General features: G+C 43.8%; 1 protein-coding gene and 1 long non-coding RNA gene across 3 annotated transcripts; both read right to left on the bottom strand.

Annotated features, from left to right (window-relative positions):
- Positions 1-1,578: 1,578 nt before the first annotated feature.
- Positions 1,579-4,447, bottom strand: LOC116356271 (uncharacterized). The gene is made up of 2 exons (XR_004204756.1): positions 4,292-4,447; positions 1,579-1,896 (listed from the first exon to the last, which is right to left on the bottom strand). It is a non-coding gene; the product is annotated as an uncharacterized LOC116356271 (long non-coding RNA).
- A 5,815-nt stretch (positions 4,448-10,262) lies between these two features.
- Positions 10,263-27,001, bottom strand: LOC109867125 (apoptosis inhibitor 5-like). 2 transcript variants are annotated; one of them, XM_020456063.2, is made up of 14 exons: positions 26,516-27,001; positions 25,503-25,664; positions 25,200-25,293; positions 24,443-24,508; positions 23,886-24,037; positions 23,266-23,472; positions 22,623-22,727; positions 22,422-22,511; positions 21,827-22,011; positions 19,861-19,954; positions 19,647-19,703; positions 19,468-19,547; positions 18,948-19,093; positions 10,263-10,881 (listed from the first exon to the last, which is right to left on the bottom strand). In XM_020456063.2, the coding sequence occupies exons 1-14, from the start codon at positions 26,588-26,590 to the stop codon at positions 10,811-10,813; spliced, it is 1,584 nt and encodes a 527-aa protein (XP_020311652.1). In that variant the 5' UTR covers positions 26,591-27,001; the 3' UTR covers positions 10,263-10,810. The 2 variants fall into 2 exon arrangements, with proteins under 2 accessions (XP_020311652.1, XP_020311653.1); XM_020456064.2 differs by having other exon boundaries at positions 10,320-10,881; positions 18,984-19,093; positions 26,516-26,889.
- Between the last annotated feature and the right edge of the window lie 79 nt (positions 27,002-27,080).

The following is a 27,080-nucleotide window of genomic DNA, read 5'->3' as shown; positions in this document are numbered from 1 at the left end:
TTTCCAGACAGACTACAGACTACACACAAGAACAAGTAGCCTCAAAGACTGACGTACTACAGGTTGCTGCTGCCTTGATGAGAGCTGAGCTGGGCGTCACATCTGTATATAAAGTAGGGGAGCCTTTGTTGATGATGGGATGTATAATCTAAAAGCAAACTACAAAATCCATTCGCATATAGCTTTTCGTTGAGATTATATACCGTCGATATACATTATAGATATTACTTAGCTGCAATTCATTCACCAACTTGACGTCATTGTGTGATTCTCTCTCAGATCGTGTAGGGGAGGCAGGGTTCTTAATCTCATCCAGACAGCTTGTCAAGTAAAAACCTGGAAGCCCCAGCCCCCCTACCTTCCAACGATTCTGACTTAGTTTGCCCAAGGGTGGCAAAATTCCGACAACTTCCAAGGAATCTTCCAAACAGGATTTCTGAAAAACCTGGGAATTTGTGAACTAAAATAATTATATCATAGTGAGAATTTGCACCATTATTATGTTGTTCTCAATAGTTTTGTTACAGACAAATTGTTACAGGCTACTTACTGCACGACCGCTAACGTTGATATTGAGGTGGCGCCCTAGAAAGGCGAGGTGGCGCTGTCCAACGCTAGGCTCCTGTGCGTGTTGAGACAAACGGTAAATCCCGGCTCCAGTAAGGCTACTGTTTCACTTTAATACGTAACCATTCGCCACATGAGCATACCCTACACAACAACCTCTAAATAATTATGATATAACCAAACTACAAATAGGCTGATATTAGCGAAATGTGAACATTGGAAAGTCACACTGTACGTCCCAAAAGGCATCCTATTCCCTACACAGAGGACAACTTTTAACCAGAGCCCTATGGGCCCAGGTCAAACTTTATTATTCTTTACATTTATTTTATTTGACCTTTATTTAACCAGGCAAGTCAGTTAAGAACAAATTCTTATTTTCAATGACGGCCTAGGAACAGTGGGTTAACTGCCTGGGAATATGATGCTATTGTGACGTAGTCATACGCCTCACCTCAGGAGTGTCTGAAAACTTTCAAGTATCACCAAGTGGGCCCTGGTTAAAAGCAGTGCACTAGGGTATAGGGTGCTTTCTGGGACGTAGTCATACATCTCACCTCAAGAGTGTGAGGTACCCGCCAAGTGTCACTCATTTTGCTCCTTTATCATTTCATCCTCTGCCCGCAGGGAGTTGAGATCAGCACATTTCGGATCGCAGAATGTTACACATCACCCTTTAGACGTGACCTACAGGATCATATTTCATAGAGTTGCCAAGAGAATCTTGCCTATGGGTCACCCATTACTGTATGTCTGGGTGAAAGGCTATGAGCGACTTGGCCTACTTCAATGGGATATGATAGCTCCGCGATTTAAAGACTTGTGTGTGGAGCCAATTTGTTTGAGATGAGATCATTGGGGTGAATGAGATTTTCCTTAGCCTAAAGCAAAGGATTCCTTGTATGACATTGTCAAGTAAAATATGAACTAATAGGCTATATAGCCAAGGCCGATAAACGGTCAATACTCAAACATGGAGAATTACATGAAGTAATAAAAAAACGTTTCAGATATGATACGCGGTGTTTTTATTTACTTGCATTAGGCCTATATCATGAAATCTAAGACCAAATTACCAAGGGTGACAGGCCTATATGAGTGTTTTGGCGTAAAGCAAATGTGTCGTCATCCTTGCCTTTCCAGAGCTCGAGGGAAGACTTGATGTGTGATAGGGGGCCAACGAGCAGAGATGGATCATAAGACGTCATCGGGAACCATCAGGAGCCAAGCAGCAGCAGCACTCAGGGTTCAGAGCCAAGGCTGTCTGGAGAGAACGATTCAGGAGATGACTAAGAACCACCGACCATGGAAACAGAGTGCTGTCCTCCTCTATGGAAACATAAACAAACCAGTCACCTCCCGTTTAAACTCTCTCGCCATCATAACGGAGGCATGACTTGATAAATACATGTAAATACGGCCGCCATCTAAAAACGGTTGGATTTTAAAGTATGTGAAGCATACATGGTTTCCATTAACATTATTTTAAAAAAGCTATCCAAAACATTTGCCTTATGGGTGGCCCCCGCGTCTCCCACATGTGACGGTGTGTATACACGGCTGCTTTTCATTTGTTTGCTGTCCCTCCCATCTGCCTTCGGGTTTCCATTCCATCTCGTATTGGGAGACGCATAGTAGTTCTAGGAAACGGACAATGTTTTTTTTTACTATGGGTGTGTGGGGGGGGGGGGGTTAATTTCAAGCTCAGATTAAGGATCCCTTTCCTCCCCTCCCTGATTCCTGCCTGTTTATTTTTCCATCTCTCCTGCCTAAATGATGTCAATGGAAGCTGAGCTATAGGAGCTATTTATAGAATCCCCCCCCATCACGTGGTTCAGAGCTGCTGCACAATAACCACCTCAAGAGAAGAGTCTGCATGAATAGAGGCGGTGGATATTTATCAACGGACGGGTGCCCTGCCATTGTCACATTTACCCGCTGCGCAACACCCGTTTTTTTTTAAAGTGCGTGGGTGTTTTTGCGAGTGGGTGGATGTTTCTTTCTTCATTTACCCGAAACCTTTATGTGCAATATCGCCCCCGCAAACGTGTAGCTAGCTAGCTGCCTGCAACTCGCACTCATTGACAGGGAATGCACACACACACTCTCACATTGGGTTAATTCATTCATCCCTTCACCCAGTCATTCACATAATTTCCCCCGAGTTCCCCGAATGAATAGATTCATGAATTTGGGAATGCACTTGTTCTTCTGATGAGTATAGTTTGCAGTATAGCGCTGGTTGTTTAAAAAATATATATAAATCATACACCCGCATCTTCGAGGACACAAAGTACACAGTGTTCCCTCGTTATGAGTGTTTGGATCCCTTTATGCATAGACCACATAGCATGGTGCTTCTTCTCTTATCACTCCCCCTAACCCCCTCCAACCAGTTTCCGTCTCTCGCCGTTCACATGCTATGTTACATAACGAGGCTTTAAGTCTCCCTCCCATCACAAATAAAGGCACGGTTTACTGCACAAGCGTCTTCGATTGAGAACGGAAGTCTAGTTTTATTGGCTTTGTATTTCTGCAATGTGTCAGGTAATAAAAATATACTAGAACCCCCACAGAGCTTTCAAACACAAATCCTTTGTGTGAGATATATATACACACACATATATATATATATATATATATACACATGTATATATATTGATCAGCTAGAGAACCAACACTACAACAAAACATTGATGATTTAACCGAGACCTTTGTCAGAAATACTTAACATAAGGAGAGTAAATCCCTTCTAGATACGCATATGGTCGCAGTATTTACGCAATGTTGCGTGTTTTTGTTTTGTGCTCAACCTCGGTTATAATTCGAACATTTATGTGTTCACATGCGATGGGACATCTACGGGGTCATAACCATGAATCGTGTTCAACGCATGGCGAGGTTGATATTTATAGCAAGCTGTGTATATTCACTAGTCACACGTGTAGCAGCACTCCTGCTGAAGTTGACAATGCTAGCGCTCACTGGCTGCTATATTTAGCATGCCTAGCAGTGCTGTTACTATTCCCAGCATTGTACATGCGGGGGCGGGCAGTGTTCTTTTATGAAAGGGAAGAATAAAAAAATGTTTTTGTTCACAATTGATGTATTTATTTCTGCGTGTTGGTAAGTCCCTGCCCTGGTGTCTTGTCTGCATTTGCAAACTGCTGCATAGCTACGTTAATCACTTCCGCATCAATCACTAGAATCTGCCCATGGTGGTGAACTGTACAAGGCCCCTCTCAGAACTATATCTGGACAGGTCAGGCAGCCTACAAACATAAGGATATTCAAGGTACCCTTGTTGCACACGGGTCCTCTAAGGATAAAGACTGGGATTCGATAAGAAGTTGCGTTTTGGGATTGAATGTCTTTATGATCTGAGGCTTTAGAGGCAGGAGGTTCCGTTGTTACTCCAGGGCCGTTTCCATAAAAACTATCAGAGTAGGACTGCTGATCTAGGATCAGATCCACCTTGTCCATTTAATCGTATTCATTGTGATCTAAAAGACAAAGCTGATCCTAGATCAGCACTCCTACTCTGAGACGCTGGATTTACATACGGCCCCAGGTACGTGACGTAGAGTTTTTGGGAGCAATAGAGCTCTATTGGGGTTCGACATCATATTGTCTACCACCATCAATACAGGCAAGTCCACCAATAGAGGCCAGATGTCACCATTTGAGAATGATCATTGAGTTTCTCGACGTCTTTAGGACTCACCTGGTTCTCCTGCTCTCTCCTCATGTTGACTACTTACTGAGGAACCGTATCAGCGCTCAGTCTTTCTCATCCTCTGCTTTTGTCTTCCACTCCTGGTGTTGCTGCCACCCACTCCTTCCCCACCTCCTGGTTATTTTCGGCTGTGTGTTTGTGCGCGTGTGCGCGCCAGGCTCTGGATGGCTGGTTTGGGAAATACCTGGGTCACGATCAATCAGGGGGAGGTTTAGCTAAGAGCATGTCTCCCCCTACTGCCTGGAAAAGATAATTGCATGCATACACAGATGGTAGTTTTGTCGGTGCATACAGTACATCAACGCAAACACACATCGCAGGAGGTTGGTGACTCCTTATTAATTGGGGAGGATGGGCTCGTGGTAATGACTGGAATGGAATTAGTGGAATGGTATCAAATACGTCAAACACATGGTTTCCATGGTTTCCGTGTGTTTGGTGCCATTCCATTTACTCCGTTCCAGCCATTAAAATGAACCGTCCTCCCCTTCAGCAGCCTCCACTGACACACAATATACAAAACACCCCCTTTTGCGCTCAGAACAGCTTCAGTTCATTGGGTTATGGACTCCACCAGATGCTGGCCCATGTTTACTCCAATGCTTCCCAAAGTTGTGTCAAGTTGGCTGGACGTCCTTGGGGTGGTGGACCATTCCTGATACAAATGGGAAACTGTTGAGCGTGAAAAACTCACCAGCGTTGCAGTTCTTGACACAAAACGGTGCGCCTGGAACCTACTACCATATCCAGTTCAAAGGCACTTAAATCTTTGGTCTTGCCCATTCACCCTCTGAATGGCACACATAAACAATCCATGAAGTCAAAGCGGCTTGTAAGACAAGAGAACCCGGGAGACAATGGTTGCATCCCAAGTAGCACCCTATTCCCTATTTAGTGAACTCAGTATTGCCAAGAGTATGGCAGAGGTAACTTGTGCAACTCAAACGGCCTGAGACTAATAGACTGAGTGAACACATCCAATCAGAGGACTCTTCTTTGTATTGGTCCAGCCCATGTCATGACATAGTCATATTGCCCTTAAGTGAATCTTCAGGATGAGTCTCCCCCACCATAGATCTGCATTTACTGACACCTACACCAATGCATGACAATGTCAGCCAAGAAGGTCATGATGTTCTGTCTCCACTTGACAAACAGGGATTCTCTCTGCCAGACTACCAGGGCCGTGTTCAACAGGGCGCAACGTTGCGCAACATTTAATTGGGTTGCTCTGAACGACCAGTTGAAGAGCGTTGTGATGATGGTGGCTCAGAGGGTGACTGTCTGCTGTGTATTGCACTGCTTGTGTGAGCTGCTGCACACGTTCAATATGGATCAGTTCACACCCCACTACATCCACAAAATGGGAGCAGCGTTGGAGAACAGTGTACGCAGCTTGGGGGAAAACGTGTTGTTCAATTGACACTGTTGCGAAATGTAGCAAAACGTTTCACGAACTGAACGCGCCACCGAGTTTCAAAGCTTCTCTTTACCAGATCACAGCAGTCTTAGAGTGGGATGGAATCTGTTCTGCAACGCAAAGAGAAACAGAAAGACATCATGAAGCTTAAATGACTAGTTTGTACTGTAGTTCTGATCTAGGATCAGTTTGTCATTTTAGGTCATAATGGATATAATTAGGGGGTACCTGATCCTGGATCAGCACTCCAACTTTGAGATGCTTTATGAATATCGTCCCAATTGTTCAAACTCAATTATAAACTGGGTGGTTCGAGCCCTGAATTCTGATTGGCTGACAGCCATGGTATATCAGACCGTAAACCATGGGTATAATACTATTTACTATTCTAATTACATTGGCAACCAGTTTATAATAGCAATAAGGCAGCTCAGGGTTTGTGGTATATGGCCAACATACCACAGCTAAGGTCTGTATCCAGGCCCTCTGCGTTGCGCATAAGAACAGTTATATTGGCCATATACCACACCCCTTCGTGCCTTATTGCTTAAAGGATGTTCTTTGCTGCATCCAAGCATCCCAAATGGGCCCTTATTCCCTTTATAGTGTACTTACCTACTCAAAAGTAGTGCACTAAATAGGTTATAGGGTGCCATTTGGGATCTGAGCCCTGGAAAAAAATAGTGCACTTAATAGGGAATCGGACGTAATTTGGAACACAGCCTCGCCCATCTATTAAAGATTCCTCAATGAGAAATAACCGCAGACTAGAAATCCTAAAAGCTTAAACTGTCCAGCTAAAATCTCACTTTTAAAAGTTCATACTCTCTTAATTCATGCCCAAATAATGTGATTTACTCATCTTATACTAATATTTGTAGCCAAAACTTAAAAATGCTTGATATTTCCTCATAGAACATGACGTCATGTTGGCTCATTGGCTGAGCTGGCCAATCAGCGGTCTAGTCAGATGAATATTTTTAATGACCAGAATAGCTAGGTACACCCACACAATTCCAACACAGAAAATCTGCTCTGAAAATATTGAAATAAAATATTTTAAAAAGCAAATTTACATCACTCATATAGTAATTAATTCTAGGTTATATTTAATAGAAATCTGGAAACACAGAAAAGTTACTTTAAAAACAGTATGGTACGTACTGTATGTTTACTTTCACATTGATATCATCATCACTGTCATTTGCTCACGTGAGTTTGATCTTATTCTCGTCCTCAGTCAAATTGATACCGCATGTAACAGAGAGAGCCCAGTTTGGTCTCAATCAAAAGAAACAAGAAGGGTCTTTATTCAGGAGACTATTAATGATCCTGCTTGCCTTTCGCAAGCAGTCTTTCTCTTTACTGAAAAACTAACTATTAATATAAAGAGGTGAAGTGAAACTACCATCCGATACACACACACACACACACACACACACACACACACACACACACACACACACACACACACGTCCCTACATGCAGACCTGTAGCTCCCACTGTGAGCCTGTGTGTGTGTGTGTGTGTGTGTGTGTGTGCGTGTCGAGCCAAGCCAGCATGTGTGCGATGAGTGAGTGAGGGAGAGAGCGAGTCGGCGCTCTATCTGGGTGTGTAAAATAAAAAGCTTTCTAAACAAGGCAGGTGCTATTTTTATCTCCTTCAATTATTGAGTGCCGATTCTACACTCCCTACTTCAAAGCAGCCCCCCCCCACCCCAGTCCTAACGCTGGGGGAGCTGGAGGGAAGGAGGGAGGGGGGAAAGAGAGAGAGAAAGAATGGGAGGGGTTCCCAAGGCAGGGGTGAGAATGGGCCCTTGGTGCTCTGGTCCAAAGTAGTGCACTATATAGGGATTAGGGTGCCATTTGGGAGGCAGGAGAGGAGGGAGAAAGAAAAAAACAGAAGAGCGTCCAAGTAAACCTGGTGGCAGACTCAGCAGGTAAGGGGAAAAGAGATAGCAGGGGGTGTCAGGGAGAGAAAACAAACCTGCAGACTCAGCAGGTAAGGGGAAAAGAGATAGCAGGGGGTGTCAGGGAGAGAAAGCAAACCTGGGAGCAGACTCAGCAGGTAAGGAGAAAAGAGATAGCAGGGGGTGTCAGGGAGAGAAAGCAAACCTGGGAGCAGACTCAGCAGGTAAGGGGAAAAGAGATAGCAGGGGGTGTCAGGGAGAGAAAACAAACCTGCAGACTCGGCAGGTAAGGGGAAAAGAGATAGCAGGGGGGGTCAGGGAGAGAAAGCAAACCTGGGAGCAGACTCAGCAGGTAAGGGGAAAAGAGATAGCAGGGGGTGTCAGGGAGAGAAAACAAACCTGGGAGCAGACTCAGCAGGTAAGGGGAAAAGAGATAGCAGGGGGTGTCAGGGAGAGAAAGCAAACCTGGGAGCAGACTCAGCAGGTAAGGGGAAAAGAGATAGCAGGGGGTGTCAGGGAGAGAAAACAAACCTGGGAGCAGACTCAGCAGGTTAGGGGAAAAGAGATAGCAGGGGGTGTCAGGGAGAGAAAACAAACCTGCAGACTCGGCAGGTAAGGGGAAAAGAGATAGCAGGGGGTGTCAGGGAGAGAAAGCAAACCTGGGAGCAGACTCAGCAGGTAAGGGGAAAAGAGATAGCAGGGGGTGTCAGGGAGAGAAAATGAGTGAAGGTGAAACGTGGAGGAGGGGACAGACAGAGAGGGAGACGGGGGAGTGTCGAGGACAGGAGAATACAGATGTCTATGCTGTCTTTTCCCACTTGTCCTTCAATCACCTACGGTGTCCAAAAGACATCTTACACAGACATTTCTCTTTCCGACCACACACTGAAACGCATACATTCACTTATGATCTAGCAGTCTTGCCTGCCTGTGCTTAGAAACATCCTGTGGGACAAGACATGGCATTGAATACTGAACTGTAATGCATTCTGCCAGTGTGTGTGACGCCATATGATTCTGTTCACTCTACTCAACAAGTCCTCGGAGAGGCCCTGTCACAGGTGGGCGTCCACCCCAAAGTGCCGCATGTCATGAGACACCTGCCTTGGCTACTAGCTACTCAAACATTAGACATGTTCACGTTTTGTGCCTACATGACAAAATCCCACAATTTTGAATGTTTCACACACATCCGTGTAGTTTTATGGAAAAATATGAGGTCCAAACATGTAAGTTAATCGTACAACATTTTTAACCCAGAGGCTTATGGATTTGTCAAATAGCAGTAATGTGGGCTACCATTATCATTCTAGGTGGCGCACACTGCTAAGGCAGTGGGGTGGCAGGTAGCCTAGTAGTTAGAGCGTTGGGTCAGTAACTGCAAGGTCGCTAGATCGAGTCCCCGAGCTGACAAGATAAAAATCTGTTCTGCCCCTGAACAAGGTAGTTAACCCACTGTTGCTAGGGCGTCATTGTAAATAAGAATTTGTTCTAAACGGACATTCCCAGTTCGACTTCAAGTCGGGACACTAACCATGTTTTTGAGCCTCGCCCTCTCAAGCTTTTTTTTCTTGAGGAAAAGAATAACGAACACTGCTCAATTCAAAAACGCATGTGACGAAGTGGATGAAACCCTATAAAGTAGGCTACTACTAGCCTACAGTCTCCTCGCCAGGAGAGGGCATAATCACCTTATGGGTAGGCTCCACCATGCTTTCGCCTCCCCTGGCCTGGAAGCCGAGGCTACATATGGAATTAAGGGGGTCAATTGGGTTCATCATGAATTGAGGTGTTCCATATGCATTAGCAGGTTTTAACGCAGACACTATGAATGAATGGTTATATTGTTGATTGGAGTTCCGATAGTAACCTAAAGTAAAGGATCAGTTAGATTAATACTGCCATCTGTAGGATGGATGATGGGAGTGCAACCTATACTACTACCGGGCACTTTGTGACGCTCATCCTCGAGGCATAACGCATGTGACAGCAGGTGATTATAAGATTGCATATAAAGCAATTGTAATCCTACATTTAGGAGTACCCGTCCATGTAATATAGCCAATCCTACATTTAGGAGTACCCGTCCATGTAATATAGCCCATGCAATATGATTATTAGGCAACAGCAGTGTTTGTGTACCAAGGCTGAAATAGGTAGTACCTTATTAAGTGTATTATTAGTCTTCTGTAGGCTATGTCCCTCTTCCCACACACTGACACAACATAAGCAAATCCACATTTCAAAGGGGAGGGAAAAAGGTGCAATTCGAACCCTTGCCACCATTTGCGTCAATTACTTTCCTAGGTCACTTTACAGAGAGGAATTTGACCACTCAGTCAAATACACGTGATAGTGAACGTGCAGTTGGACTAAGGTATGAACAAGTATTGGAAGTCCAAGTAAATCTGCGATTTTAATTGGCTGAAATGCATTGTGCCGGAGAAACTTTAAAATGGTTGCTTATGTTCATGAGGGCAAGTATGGCCGCCCCCATGTCCTCAATCTGCCATGTCTGGTTTGAATGACAACCTATGTGCAATTAATAACCATCTGTACTATTGGGTATCACACAACCTATTTTGTGGAGGAAATAATCTAGTTTTACAAGAAAGTCAGAATACATCGAAAACCAATGTAACGGTCTTATTTTAACAAGGTGTTACACAAACAAAAGGGTCAAGGTGTTGAGACTTCAATACAAGTTTATGATAAAATTCTGATAAACTTCATTATCGATCAATACAAAGTAGGGAAGAGAGTAGGCCAATCCAAATGAAAGAATGCATTCGTCACCATTTTGTAAAACAAAGAACATTTTTCCGACATGACTAAAATATCAAAATCAGGTACAACTTGGCAGTCTCTGGTTCCACAAAAATACATTCACAATGATAAAAAACACGCTGATCTACTTGAACAACCGCTTCGTCGGGGAACAGTGTCGGGAGTAGAAACGCCAGGTAGAAAAGTCTGAAGCCCGGTCGTCTTGAAGTAGATTTACTTTGAAGGGAAAAAACAGCAAACAAAAAAACAACTTCCTTTACCACAGGCGTTTGGCGCCAGAGAAAAATATAACAAGTGGACACAAGTTGAGGAGCAGTGGTCGTGGAGACCACCTCGGTTACGGCAGGGATTCTGATGTGCTGCAGTTCAGTGTGTATGTGAGACGGTGGACTCAGTAGATTCGGCCTCGGCTCCTGCCTCCCCTTCCTCGTCCCCGGCCTCCCCTGAAGCCTCCGCGCTGCTCTGGAATCACAACAGAAGGACAACAGACAGGAGGTCAGTATGAGGACTCATTAGGGCCAGGAGTTTTTCCACACTGCTTGACCTGGCCAGGAAAGACTGGGCCCTAGTTTGAGTAATTTAGCATGTTTGAGGGGAGAAAACACAATGGCAATGTGGTATCTCTCAAACAGCCTATTAAAAGTAAGAAATAAATTGGGTTACATGGTCAGGGAAAAAAACCTACCGCCCAGACTCAATGTATTGAAGCTAAATGGCACAGCGCAGGCATTTATCTCAATATCAAATCCTTTCTAGGTAACAATTAAATACCTTACTGTAATAGTTCTCCACTCAACTAGTCAAAAAAGAAAAAAATAACTTTCACAAGCAAGAATTTTGCTAGGACCGAGGGAGTTCCGTTAACCTGAGGTGCAGTGCACCGTCTATGGGCCGTGACATGAATGGGCAAAAGTGGTGACGCTGCGTTTTCATGGTACGAGGTAGAGGGCAAACCGGATGTCATTGTTTTCAATGAGAGCACGACGGTAAATGCCGTTGAGGCTGGCGGTGAATGCCATCAGCTGCCAAGGTAGACGGGACTCGCCCGCACGAGTTTAAATATTTCATCTTTTGACATTTTCATGAGCATCGTTTTCAACCGACAAAACAAACTTTTGCCGGCATCAACTTTCTAATCCACTATGCCGACTGGCATGACGTTTCTTTGCATCCCTAGTCTAAACGCTGCATGAGGGAGGAGCGCCCTTCTCAAATCGAACAGGAATCTGCGCCGTTCGGTCATATTGTCAACAAGGCAGCATGGTGGATCATCCAGAAACATACAGTAGCAGTCATAAGTTTGAACACATACTTATTCAAGTGTTTTTTAAATTGTTTTAATTTTACAATTTTCTACACTGTAGAATAATAGTGAAGACATCAACTATTAAATAACACATATGGAATCAGTAACCAAAAAAGAAAGAAAGTGTTAAATATATTTTATATTTGAGTTCCTTCAAGTAGCCACCCTTTGCCTTGACAGCTTTGAACACTCTTGGCATTCTCTCAACCAGCTTCACCTGGAATGCTTTTCCTACAGTCTTGAAGGAGTTCCCACATACGCTGAGCACTTGTTGGCTGCTTTTCCTTCACACTGCGGTCCAACTCATCCCAAACCATCTCAATTGGGTTGAGGTCAGGTGATTGTGGAGGCCAGGTCATTTGATTCAGCACCGCAGCACTCTCCTTCTTGGTAAAATAGCCCTTACACAGCTTGGAAGTGTGTTGGGTCATTGTCCTGTTGAAAAACAAATGATAGTCCCACAAAGCCCAGACGGGATGGTGTATCGCTGCAGAATGCTGTAGTAGCCATGCTGGTTAAGTGTGACTTGAATTCTTAATAAATCACAGACAGTGTCACCAGCAAAGCACCCCCACACCATCTCCTCCACGAAGGGAACGTGCTTCACTACCCCTGCGTCTCACAAAGACACATCGGTTGGAACTAAATATATCAAAATTGAACTCAAACCAAAAGGAGAGATTTCCACCAGTCTAATGTCCATTGCTCGTGTTTCTTGGCCCAAGCAAGTATTTCCTTCTTATTGGTGTCCTTCAGTAGTGGTTTCTATGTACCAATTCGACAATGAAGGCCTGATTCAGTCTCCTATTAACAGTTGATATGTGTCTGTTACTTGAACTCTGTGAAGCATTTATTTGGGCTGCAATTTCTGAGTCAGGTAACTCCAAATGAACTTATCCTCTGCAGCAGAGCTAACTCAGGGTTTTTCTTTTCCTGTGGCGGTCCTCATGAGAGCCAGTTTCATCATAGAGCTTGGTTTTTGAGACTGCACGTCCAAAGTTCTTGAAATGTTACGGATTGACTGACCTTCATGTCTTAAAGTAATGATGGATTGTCATTTCTCTTTGCTTATTTGAGCTGTTCTTGCCATAATATGGACTTGGTCTTTTACCAAATAGGGCCATCTTCTGTATACCACCAGAACTGATTGGCTCAAACACATTGAGGAAAGAAATTCCACAAAATAACTTGACACACCTGTTAATTGAAATGCATTCCAGGTGACTACCTCATGAAGCTGGTTGAGAGAATGCCAAGACTGTGCAAAGCTGTCATCAAGGCAAAAGGCGGCTACTAAGAATAATCTCAAATATAAAATATATTTTGATTTGTTTCACACTTTTTTGGTTACTACATGATTCCATGGGTGTTTTTTCATAGTGTTGATGTCTTCACTATTATTCTACAATGTAGAAAAAAGTAAAATAAATATAAACCCTGGAGTAGGCGTGTCCAAACGTTTGAATGGTACTGCACAGCTCTTCTCCATAAAATACATGTTTGAATTTTCAAACTAGTTTTAATTGGGAAGGCCGTCGATCAAAGGCAATCACTTTTGCATGCGAATCCTACTCATTACCACACGTGCTCAATCTCGTCCACGTCACTTGTTGAGACAGCTTTACTGGTGCCTTTGAATGGAGCACCTGGCTCCGTTCCAAAACATAGCTATCACTTAACATGGTGCAAACTCCTCCCACCGGGGTAAATCCAGGCCAGATAATCCAATCCCCTCACTGTCTGAGAGTGGTCTGCTTGAGGGACCTAATGGGAGGGATGTGTAATGTCGTGTTGGTAACATATGTAAGGTGTTTTTATATTCATCAAATGGGTGTAAGTTACTTCTCATCAGAATGGTATTTTTGTATAATAATGCTGTGGCGAGGTTGCAGTTATCTGTTATGTCAAAACTAAGTTGCATTGGCCGCAGAGAGGGGAGAGGTCAAAGTGTCATCATGTGTAAACATATCTTTTACTCCCTACCCTTTTCTAGTGGGGAAAGGAGGGTGGCAGTGTCTGGAATCATTCTCATGCTCCCTTTTATCTTAACCTATAGCTTCACTCTCCTCTCCGTGAGCTTGTCCAGGTTTGGTTGTATTTAGAGTTGGTTGTATCTAAATGACAATTTGATATATGCCTGTTGATTTGGAGGATTGGTTTATGGTTCTGTGGTTTGAGTAAGGAGATAAAGCTGAACGATGAATTATGTCTATGCTGTCTGACTATGTGTGTTCATCGCTATTAAAGGATCTCATTTGCATTGTAAGGGGGCTCTCAGAGAATTCATTGAGAGACACTGAATTTATCTGAGAGTCACAGGATTGTGATAGAGCTCATATAATTAAAGATGGACTTTGATAACTAACTCTGACTTGTGTGTGGTTTGCTCTCGTGATTTGGTAAATAGAGGAAATTTCCACGACAGTAACCTGAAATCTCTGCCAATAATGGCTAGTTTTGGAACTCTAAATCCTAAATTTGGAACTACTAAATCCAATAAGAACTAGAGCGGTAACTTGGGTGATTTATACTTGAATAACTTAACTTTTTGGATATAGGGGGCGCTCTTTTAATTTATGGATAAAAAAACGTTTCCATTTTAAACAAGATATTTTGTCACGAAAAGATGCTCGACTATGCATATAATTGACAGCTTTGGAAAGAAAACACTCTGACGTTTCCAAAACGGCAAAGATATTATCTGTGAGTGCCACATAACTGATGCTACAGGCGAAACCAAGATGAAACTTCAAACAGGAAATGAGCAGAATTTTTGAGGCTCTGTTTTCAATTGTCTCCTTATATGGCTGTGAATGTGCCCTGAACGAGCCTACGCTTTCTGCCGGTTTGCCCAAGGTGTCTGCAGCATTGTGACGTATTTGTAGGCATATCATTGGAAGATTGGCCATAAGAGACTACATTTACCAGGTGTCCGCCAGGTGTCCTTTGCCGAAATTGGTGCGTCATCTCCAAGCTGCACGCATTCATCCATGTGATTCAGGGGAGAGCGGAGACTTCCACGAACGATATATCATCGAAGAGAGATGTGAAAAACACCTTGAGGATTGATTCTAAACAACGTTTACAATGTTTCAGTCGATATTATGGAGTTAATTTTGAAAAGAATTGGGCGTTTTGATGACTGAATTTTCGGGGTTTTTTGGTAGCCAAACGTGATGTACAAAACGGAGCGATTTCTCCTACACAAAGAATCTTTTTGGACAAACTGAACATTTGCTATCTAACTGAGAGTCTCCTCATTGAAAACATCTGAAGTTCTTCAAAGGTAAATTATTTTATTTGAATTCTTTTCTTGTTTTTGTGAAAATGTTGCCCGCTCAATGCTAACGCTAAATGCTACGCTAGCTTGTTACACAAATGCTTGTTTTGCTATGGTTGAAAAGCATATTTTGAAAATCTGAGATGACAGTGTTGTTAACAAAAGGCTAAGCTTGAGAGCTAGCATATTTATTTAATTTAATTTGCGATTTTCATGAATAGTTAACGTTGCGTTATGGTAATGAGCTTGAGGCTGTATTCACGATCCCGGATGGCTAGAATCAAGAGGACATCATCTATTGATGGATTCTGGGTTCTGACTCCTAAAACTTGGAATAGGATTCATTATCAGGTATCCTATTGAAATATTGAGTGCTATGGGCTAGAGCAGCTATTCCCGAACTGGGGTACGCCAAATAAATTGTAATTACATTTAAAATAAATAAATAAATAAATAGGATATTTTTTTAAGTACTGGACAGCTTTGTGACATCAAATGGACTTTGGTGGTGGCGATGTGTTGGTGTCTGTACTGATGGCGCAAAAGCCATGACAGGGAGACATAGTGGAGTGGTAACGCACATGCAAGCAGTTTCTCCCAACGCCACTTGGGTAGACTGCAGTATCCACCGAGAGGTTCTTGCTGCCATGGGTAAGCCTGATCGCTTGAAAGACGTTTTTTACAGTACAGTGAAAATTGGTTAACTTTGTTAAAGCAAGGCCCCTGAACTTGTGTATTTTCTGCACTATGCAATGATATGGGCAACGACCATGTAAGGCTTTTACAACATACAGAAGGGTGCTGGTTATCAAGGGGCAAAGTACTGACACGTAATTTTTTTTTTTTAAAGTAGACAAGCTTAAAAGTTCTTTACTGACCAGAATTTTCACTTGTCTGACCACTTGCATGATGACGAGTTTCTCACACGACTGGCCTATCTGGGTGATGTTAATTCTCGCCTGAATGATCTGAATCTAAGATTACATGGACTCTCAACTATATTCAATGTGCGGGACAAAATTGAGGCTACGATTAAGAAGTTGGAGCTCTTCTCTGTCTGCATTAACAAGGACAACAGTTATTTCCATCATTGAATTAATTTTTGTGTGCAAATTAACTCAAGCTTACGGACAATGTCAAATGTGATATAGCGAAGCACCCGAGTGAGCTGGTTGCGCAATTACGCAAGTACTTTCCCGAAATGAATGACACAAACAACTGGATTCGTTATCCCTTTCATGCCCTGCCTCCAGTCCACTTAACGATATCTGAACAAGAGAGAGCCTCATCAAAATGGCAACAAACGGTTCTGTGAAAATTGAATTTTAAAATCAGAAACGGACAGAATTCTGGATTGAGCTGTGCTCAGATAACAGCGCGATTTGCCAAGGCACGATTAAGACACGGATGCCCTTTGCAACCACGTACCTGTGAGAGTGGATTCTCGGCCCTACCTAGCATGAAAATGTAATACAGGCACAAATTGTGTGTGGAAAATGGCAGACTCTCTTCAATACAACCCAACATGTCAGAGTTATGTGCATCCTTTCAAGCACACCCTTCTCATTAACCTGTGGTGAGTCATTCACACCCTTCTCATTAACCTGTGGTGAGTCATTCACACCCTTCTCATTAACCTATGGTGAGTTATTCACACCCTTCTCATTAACCTGTGGTGAGTAATTCACACCCTTCTCATTAACCTGTGGTGAGTTATTCACACCCTTCTCATTAACCTGTGGTGAGTTATTCACACCCTTCTCATTAACCTGTGGTGAGTTATTCACACCCTTCTCATTAACCTGTGGTGAGTTATTCACACCCTTCTCATTAACCTGTGGTGAGTTATTCACACCCTTCTCATTAACCTGTGGTGAGTTATTCACACCCTTCTCATTAACCTGTGGTGAGTTATTCACACCCTTCTCATTAACCTGTGGTGAGTAATTCACACCCTTCTCATTAACCTGTGGTGAGTTATTCACACCCTTCTCATTAACCTGTGGTGAGTAATTCACACCCTTCTCATTAACCTGTGGTGAGTTATTCACACCCTTCTCATTAACCTGTGGTGAGTTATTCACACCCTTCTCATTAACCTGTGGTGAGTTATTCACACCCTTCTCATTAACCTGTGGTGAGTTATTCACACCCTTCTCATTAACCTGTGGTGAGTAATTCACACCCTTCTCATTAACCTGTGGTGAGTTATTCACACCCTTCTCATTAACCTGTGGTGAGTTATTCACACCCTTCTCATTAACCTGTGGTGAGTTATTCACACCCTTCTCATTAACCTGTGGTGAGTTATTCACACCCTTCTCATTAACCTGTGGTGAGTTATTCACACCCTTCTCATTAACCTGTGGTGAGTTATTCACACCCTTCTCATTAACCTGTGGTGAGTTATTCACACCCTTCTCATTAACCTGTGGTGAGTTATTCACACCCTTCTCATTAACCTGTGGTGAGTTATTCACACCCTTCTCATTAACCTGTGGTGAGTTATTCACACCCTTCTCATTAACCTGTGGTGAGTCATTCACCATTTTTGATGAACAAATCAAGTTTTATATGTAATATATAAATAAATAAACTAAATAAATAAACTAAATAAAGAACAAAATGATTGATTATTATTATATTATTATTTGTGCCCTGGTCCTATAAGAGTTCTTTGTCACTTCCCACGAGCCGGGTTGTGACAAAAACTCACCCTCATTCTTATGTTTAATAAATGTATCATTTAGTGTGTGTGGTAGGCTTACAATGATGGCAAAAAACAACGTTTGAGAGTGCGCTGACCCCGGTGCTATTGGGGGCATGCAGCAGGAAGGTTGAATGTTTGAAGTGGCACGGGACTATAAAAGGTTTGGGAACCACTGGTATAGAGTGTCTATACCAGAAGTTTATGGTTATCTGTAGGAGGAAGGTACATGGTGTGTGCAATTAAGCTTGGAATGTACAGAGTGTAGGGAAAATGATCACGTGGCAGGCAATGATAAGGGGAGAGAGTCATGGATTAGTGATGAAGGGGGTTGAGGTCAGGTCAGGTTAAGAGAAGGAACAGTTTATTACCCGCTTCACTTAACTTCCTGCCTAGCAACAGAGATGTGGTGTTTAGAGAGGAGGAGGAGGAGATTCCACCCCAACTTGGGGTGGGTGGGTGTATGCATGCATACACAACTAATGGAAATGTGTCTGTCTGTTCAGCTGTTCAACCCTTTGGGGTGAATAAACTTAGTTTAAGCTTTCAGTGTCCGTCGAGTTCTTACTCTGATATTTCGAACCTAACAACATATGTAGCATTCATTTAAAAAAATGTTTTCCATCTGTATCTGTGTTGTTTATGAGTTTCTAGTGGATAAATCACATGGTTCAAGAGAACATTGCCTCATTAAATGGAGAAAAAAAAAGCATCTCAACAACGGCATTATTTTCAATTAAATCTGCAACACTTTAGTAAATAGAACGTTTTACAGCTACGCCATGCTATTGTCATTCTAAAAATCACCTTATTTGATATGTTTTCCATGTGACACGGCCCACACAGAGGGCCAGAGATAATTAGACATCTGTGATCATTGGAGTTCCCCAAAAGGCCACTTATATGTCCTCTGGTAAACTTAAAAGAAACTTGAAAATCACCAAAATTCTAGTCATTTACTGGTCAACTTTGAAAGTTTCCAGTAATATACCCTCCCTTGGCAACCCTAGGCACAATGTAAGGTGGAAGTGAACAATATCCACCACACACACACAATGGATAGAAAAAGTAGGCACCAAACATGTTTATAGTTCAGTAAATGACTCTCATACCCAGAGTGATTAAGTTACACCAAGTGCAGCCGACTAAGGTAGGTGATACCAAACGAGACAACCCAGATACAACGTCCATGCAACGTTCTCCTGTTTAACATGCTACCCAAGTGCCACCCTCACCGTTGGTGAAGTTGCCAATGGCGGCGCTGTACTTGCCGCTGGGGGGGTTGTAGATCTGTCGCGCATTCCTTCGGGGCAGCGGGGGGGACAGAAGCTTTTTCATGGTACTGCCCGTGCCCATCTCCTCCCCGGATGGGCGCTTCAGACTGTGATGGGCACAAAGGGTAAAGGTCACAGAGGTCAGTTGGGGGTTATAACGCTAACACTACTGTTTGCAGTCTTGTCTGACTAGGTGCTTGTACTGAGAAGTTGGTAGTTTCCATACATTGATGTGGGCGGGTCAGTTCAACCATGAATTAACATTAAAACAGACATTGTACTCAAACATCAACTCGTCAGATGATTCCCCACTGATTGCAGAAAAGAGATGGATTTACATAAGATGGTCTGGGATGTGAACTCAAGACTACTTTTGAGGTCTGAACATTCTGGATTTTAGAGTGTAAGGTTAATAACACTCCATCAGAAAGCAGGTGTTCTCGGTCACCAGATAACCCGTGACAACATGAGAGAGGCTTACGCTACAGCCTCAGCCTTCTGGACAGGCCTCCAGGACAGAGTGACCGTGCTCTTGTACGACGGCGGGTTGTGGAAGAGATCCTGCAGAGAAAGGGGAACAGTAATGAGAATGTAAGAGACGCAACTAGCTGCATAGGGTCAGAACCCAGTGTTTTAACACCTCGAATATGAACGTCTCACCTTGATCAGAACGTTGATGTTGTTAGTGATCTTCAGAGCCACCACTTTGATCTTGTTCTAAGAGGGACGACAACACAACTATTACACTAGAACAGAAGGAATGCACGGTTATAACAAGGTCTACAGAGACCTCCTGATTGAATCTGCGCGATTCTTTGCGGCTCGTGAGATACCGTCAAGAGGAAACATGGCAAGCCGGTGAGACGATACATACCTCGTCGGTCTTCAGTGCATCTCCCGTCTTGCCTTGAAGGGCTACTCGCAGCTGGCGAATGTATACCTGCAGCCCTCTGGCAAAGTACTGTAACCTGAAGGTGGGAGAGAAGACGAAGTAGGGTTAAAGTGACTGAAGAAAGAAACAAGATGACTAACATTACTGGCATCCAGACTCTACAGTGGAGACCAGGGCCTAAAATGTACTTTGTGGTCCACCAGACACTGTGGCAGGTAGATTAAATACAATTACCAGCCAGAATATTTTACCCCCATATTTACATACAATTTTTTTGGGAAAACACATGATCATGCTTTGTAATGTTTCTAAAACAAGAAATGTATTACTAAGAAGTAATGCGGAATATTGCTCAATTTCATTTCATTTTTTGTGACCCGAGTTTTAGTCAAAATAGAGAAACCGTTGAGCTACTCCTTGAAGGGCTGGAGGTTACCGTGGTAACGGGGCTGATATTTGGGATCTGCTAGGGCGTCTATTCGTCATCAGTTGAAGCAGCAGAATCAAGCCAATGTTGAAAAACAGCAGCTTGTGAACAAAAAGTTAAATTGCCAAGAAACACAGTCACTTTACTGTATGGCTGACCCCATTTAGTTGACAGGCTGTTGGTCGGCCGAGATTTCTTCAGTCGAGCGGTAGCAGAAACATTTTTATCATCTATAAATACATTTAAATCGCATGGCGTATAAGACACCTGTCTGAGTGGACAGATCCACTGTGGAGGCTAAGACGCGTGCTACTGAAAATTGTATATAGTCATATTACATAAGAACAATGGTGCAAACGCTTTCTCCCTCGTTGGACTGCGGTCACTGTCCGTGGGTCCTGAATAACATCAGTGTGCTGCTGAATTGCCACCTTTTCCTAGACTATGTTGCTACGTGCATAACAGAAAAGTTAAACCAGCATATTGGTGTTGAGCACAATGCCACGGAGGAAGCAGCAGAATGAGGTAAGAAAACAGCCCTTGCCTTGCCTAAGTGAGGAAACCAACGTAACTAGGTCTATAATTAATAGCCTAACTGTTAAACGGGCCTGGCTTCGTAAATCATCAATATGTCTACAGAAAGAAGACAGATCCTGCATCTGTTGCCTGTTTGAGTGTTTGTTTAATAGCCTACTGATTCCGTGACCACCAAGCCTCGTGCAACATGTGAACTAAACAATTGTTTTTCATATTTGCTTTGCTGTAATAAAGACTTTACACTTTTGTTAGAACCGCCTCAAAGGTATTATTGATTAAAAAAAACATGTTAAACTGACCCTATTTAATGCAACCCTTGCTGTTAATAGATTGCAAAGCAGCATACAACTGCCCCAAACGATTGGAAATGATAACTCTCATCCATAGCGTTAAAATGCATCTCAAGTGCAACTGCACTGTTCAGCGCACATCTGAAAGCTGGTGGTGGTGGGGGGGGGGTGTATTTAGGACGAACTGCAGATCGCTAAAATATCTCAACAATTATGATCACACCTCCTTGACTCAAACATTACGGCGACACTATAGGAAAGAAAGGTTTAGAAACTTGGGAACCAAGCTCGAGTTATCAGTGTGACCCTACCACACAGACATGTTGATATACTATTGTCACGCCTAAAATAAAAACCTCCAGGCTTCAGTCAGTAGTCAATTTATTGGGAAAAAATGTATAATTACAGGGGGCAGTTTGGAGAAAAAAATAATCCCGTCCAAATCGTCCTTCTGGAACGACGGTCATTCTGGAGTAAATTACATAACTAACCCTCTCTACGAGTAATACTAGTCCCAGGCATGCGATGCATACATGCATCACGTAAAGAGAGCAAGGGTTGAGGGAATGTTTCTCCTAAACAAATTAAGGTTTTCAGTAAAATAACTTTTACGTCAGAAATGGCTGTAAATATGTTGCAGATTCAGCCAGGCAGACAGCACGATAAGCACTGATGATCTGTAGCCTCCTTCTACCTGATCTTGAAGTCTTTGAGGCGCTCTGCATTTATCTTGTCGATGAGGAAGTCGGGCAGCTTCTTGCCCAGCTGGTGGAAGCTGAAGAGAAGACACTCCACATAGCTGAACTGCAGCTTGGGTTCCTCGCTCATCGTGTTCTCGCCGTTCTCACCCTCCGCCTCTGGGGGAAGCGGCATGAACTCCTAGACACAGGGAGGAAGGGGTTGATCAGTTCGTCTTATACCAGCCGAGACCAGTCAAGGACAACACGGACCACAGCAAACATTGGCCGGGCACACCAGAGCACCTCGTGGGTGTTGACGAACGGTGGCGATTCAACATGTAGGATCTTCAGTAAACAAAAAAGAAAATGACACCCAATGTTCTGTGCTAAGAGGCGATAGGACGGCCACTCGTTGCTTTCAACGGTCGTTGGCACGGTCCGTTTTGGCCATTAGCCTTTTACCAGTCTAAACAAACCAGATTAACGTGTCCTGGTCAACTCCTAACCACTAACCCTCAATAGTGACACATCTGAAGGTACTAGAGGGGTATGCAGTACGGTGAAAGCACATTGAAGTCCCTTAGAAGGCTGAGCTACGCTGTTACTTACCAGCAGCTTTTCAAACAGCATGAGGAGGTTGGCCTCCACCTTCTCCATGTCCCCACAGAACGGACTCATCTCAGCAAGCAGCTTTAGCACCTACACACACACAACACATGTCAATGCTATTATCCTGGCATGTTGGAGCCAACATGGAGGACTAGTTGCCTGAACACTGTGTGGTCGGTACAGGTGAGGGCGGTAACTGACCTCCTGCTGAATGTCCAGCTCTGCCACGGGACTTGTCAGGGTACTGAGGTTGGGCAGGACGTGGTCACAGAAGTAGGTCACAAAGCGGGAAGAATGGACATTTTTCTGGAAGGGTAAAAAAAAGTTGAAGTCTCAGAAGAAAACGAGTTCTAATAGGTAGGTGGGGATTGTCTACTTGATGTGGGTTGGTCAAATCAGTTCAGAACCTCGACCAACAAACATGCAGAAATAGGAATGAAGTAACAATGGGAGGTAAAGGCACAAACAAACACTGAAACGCAGCGTTCTCATTAAGAGAGTAATTAGATATTGGAAAACAATTGACAGTACGTGTGTTTGGTGATAACGTGTGTGTTGTGAGTGTGAGATAGCAGTTCTCAGTTGGTAAAAGTGTGGAGCTAGCAATGCCAAGGTTGTGGGTTCAAGTCCCACAGGGGGCACACACAAAAATTGTATGCACTCTCTATAAGTCTCTAAGTGAAGTATATTATTATGACTTGGCCTGTGTGTGTCATAACACACACAGAAAAGACAGGCAGTGCCTGGCACGTGTGTTATAATGCGTGTGTGTTGGGAGTGTACGGATCACTCACAGCGAAGAGGGGCCTGGCCTGACCCGTCAGCTTGTGTATGCATCACTCACGGAGAAGAGGGGCAGGGCCTGGCGCGTGCACTGCAGCAAGCGGTCCACGGTGTCGGGGTCGGCGGGGTTCAGCGCCTGCTCCAGGAAGGCCTGCTCCACCACCAGCTCCACCAGCTGCTGCCGCCCGTTCACCGTCTGCAGGCCCTTCAGCGCCATCAGGATGCGCATCAGCAGCACAAACTCCTCCCCTGTCACATCCTCCAGCACCTGGGGTTGGAGGGGGAAGGGTTCAGAGGTCAATGTGGGACAGAGGGCTGAGAAGTTCAGTGGGCACAATGCAAAAACAAAAACAACTAAAACGGGGAGGGACTATATGGAATCATCCAATAAGAAAGTAATTCTCGCTTGCAAGACATATGCTACGTTGTGCCCTAATGAACATGATCAAGGAGTCAATGTTAGGCTGACCAGTTACAAATACATCCAACACACAACTAGATTACAGATCCTTCCTATGGAGATCTTGTATTCAGTTGGCCAATAATAGTAATTAAAACACATTCTACTTCATCCTACTTCAGCCCTTTCAGTGCTCTACTAACCAGCCCCCAGAATGGAGTGTATCACTCCAGGTGATTCACTTTGATAGCTGTACAAAAGCAGAGAGATATAAAACAGACCTTCTTTGTCTCGGTGAACACATAGTCCTCCACCTCCTTGGTCATGGTGTCCTCAGGCAGTGTCTTCAGCTTGATGGAGAGGAACTTGATGGCCCTCTCCCTCACTATGTCCTCCCCCTGCAGGATCTGAGAGAAGAGGCCTCGCAGGGTAGCTGAGGCAAAGCGGAGATACAGGTTGGCTAGACAAAGTACTTAAGAGGCTATACAGAACTTGTGCCTTGGGAGGGGGCTCTTGAGCCAAAGGGGGAATAAGAAGCATGTTATGCTCACATCAACAAACTACATCTTCTAACTCTAATCCAACGCCCATTTTCCCCCTTCATTTGGGATTGAGGCCTGCCAAATCTCTCTTAAAGCGTTATGCGAGGTTCTACACAACAGATCACGTGGAGTAAAGCCAGCATCAGGTATGAAAACATCTGAAAAACAGGTTTCTTCGTAGAGTCTTGCACGAATACATGAAAATGAGCCACATTATCCTGCCCGTTCACTCGTGAAGTTGTCCGTCTTCTCACAATTGAAAGCCAATTCAAGCATGAGAGAAAAGAGACGCTTACCCTTTGCGTCCATCTTGAAGATCGAGACCAGCGCTGTGTTCACTTGACTGAATTCAGCCGAATCATCTGTAAGCACCAACGTAGAAGAGAGTATAACAATTGGTTCATCACTGTCACAGAGAGCACATATCTTCTATTGACACAAACTACACCGTAGCATACATAATGTCCACTCCCACCATAGCATACATAATGTCCCATTAGGGGGATGGAATGTAGGAGTATCAAAGCAGAGGGGTTGACCCAGGAGTGGCAACGTGAGTGGGAGAGAGGGAGGCAGTGTCTCTCTATCCAGAAGTCTGCGAGGTAGGTCAGTAGGCATTTGTGGAGTAACAGGGAGATGGGGTTCTGTTGTGAAAGCTGAGGTTGGGCCATTGTGGATTGGGAAGTGTGTTATTGCTAGTGGGGAAACACCCAGGTGGGAAGTGTGAGGAATGTGGAGAGGTAGAGAATGTGAAGCATGTCCTGTTATATTGCTGATGATAGGAGGACTTTTTTCTGTGAGCTGGCCAAGTTGGGCGTAACCAAATTTCCGCTTGTAACAACTTTGGGTTCAAATGACAGGCAGAGTGAAATACCAAGGAAGTTGTGCAGGCCAATGGAATGGAGAAACCCCCTACGGGTGTGAGACTATTAGATAATGGAATGTGTCATTTGAACGCCAACCTGAGAAAGGCAGCAATACGGAACGCAGCGTCTTTCCCGGGAAAAGTACAATAATTAGTAGTCTAGGTGGGTTAGGTCAAGAGGACTGTACCGGTCTGGAGAAGCTGGGTCAGGATATCTGCTACCCTGACGATGTTCTCCCCGGCTGCGAAACGGGGGAGCTCTTTGATGGCCTGCCTCCGAATCTACAGGAGGAAGGAAGAAAAACTAACAGGTAAAAAATAGAGTGCGACTACTCCGACCAGGCACTTCTACATCGATTGATTTCTCAAATCTAACTTTGTTTATGATTCAAGTGTGTATAGTGGTATATGCATGTTATGTTTTGTCAACTCCATTGTGCACAATGGTATTTTCCAAATGGAAATGATCGTCCCACTGATAAAATCCTTACTGAGACATCTTCATCCTCACAAAGGTCAAGCTGAGCATTGATTGCAGCATCTGCCAGCTCTGGGAAACTGCTGAAGAATTTGGGAATGAACTGTGCAGCCAAGCGCTTCTCCTTGGGACCCCCTTTCACGCCATCAAGGATCACCTGATAGGCATATTTGTGCTAGAGAAGAGATGGAAACAAATTGATACATTCACAGGCTTGTAATACATGACATCACTGTACAGCATGAATTTCAAAAGCTTCCAGTGATTTGGTCAAAAGTGTTCAGTAGAGGACTAGAAAACAGAGTTCTGCCAAAGAAGCATGCAATCTTTGACGCCATTGGCATAATAGTTAGCTAGTTGCCAGCAGTAGTAACTAGCGCTGGATGTTGGCGGCATCTTCATTGAGAGGGACGAACTCGTGGTAATGGCTGGAGCGGAATGGTATCAAATACATCGAAAACACATTGTTTCCATGCGTTTGAGGCCATTCGCTCCGGCAATTATTATATGCCGTCAGCTGCCTCCTGAGCCAGTTAGCCTTTGAGTTTTACATTGTAAATCTTACCAGCGTGACAAGTGGCCAGAGTCATGGCATAAGTACGTTTTCGGCAGCATCTGTGCGTGGGAATCAACTCATATTTTATTTAACCTTTATTTAACCATATTGGCCAGCTACAGTACTCAGTTAGCTACCACCTAAAACCGTCGTTAGTTGTTCGCACAGAACTAACTACTGTAGATAGCGTAGTTCCATGGCCGAGATAGCTGACAAGCTAAACTAAAAACGCCGGGAAACGTTCACTGAAATGAAGCAGGATTAACGTTAGCTAACGTTACCAAGCTAGCTAGGCCCCTTTTAGCTAGTTAGCAAGCTAACGCTAGTTAGCACGTCCAGACAATGCGGGCTATGTAGCCAATACGTTGGCCTAACTTTCACATTTAGCTTCCACTGCTGATATACCGGATATGAAAAGGTACCTATTCTGGAAGATATTTCAATTAGCTAGCCAGTCATCTGATGCTTACCTGGCCGAGGTCCTCTGGTTTAGCATCGGCAAGGATCCCATAGTTACGATACAGCTCCTCGATAGTGACCGCCATCAGCGTGCGTCGGACTGCTTGTTGTCGAGATGAGAACGTCACCAACAATATTCCACAGATATGACTTTCAATTCGTCACCTTTCTTACAGAATTTCTCCAAACGTAAACAACACTACGTTCTGGTAGTACGGTGTGTCGGAAAAGGGGATGGGGAGAGGAAATATCTAGTAAGCTCGCTGTGAACGAAACCCCGCTGTCCGTTCCTTTGCTTTCAAAATTAACATCATCAGGAAGAACGTTAATGCGCATGGGCCCGCTTCAAACAACATCAACGTTCTGCAATGTTCATCTTCATCATATTCCTTAAAATACTGTTGTTTTCATTTTACGAGTGCCGGGTGAAGTAATCAATTTGAAAGCAGTGATGGAAAACACATATCCTATACATAAAGTAGGGATACTGGCCCGTTCATTTACATAATTATTTATTGGCACAGCTCCTTTTTATTTTATTAACCAGGCAAGTCAGTTAAGAAGAAATTCTTATTT

This window comes from Oncorhynchus kisutch, linkage group LG22 (genome assembly GCF_002021735.2).
Source record: "Oncorhynchus kisutch isolate 150728-3 linkage group LG22, Okis_V2, whole genome shotgun sequence".
In the NCBI taxonomy this organism is placed as follows: domain Eukaryota; kingdom Metazoa; phylum Chordata; class Actinopteri; order Salmoniformes; family Salmonidae; genus Oncorhynchus; species Oncorhynchus kisutch.
Note: the sequence above shows the minus strand (reverse complement) of the source record. Positions and strands in the feature narration are given on the sequence as shown.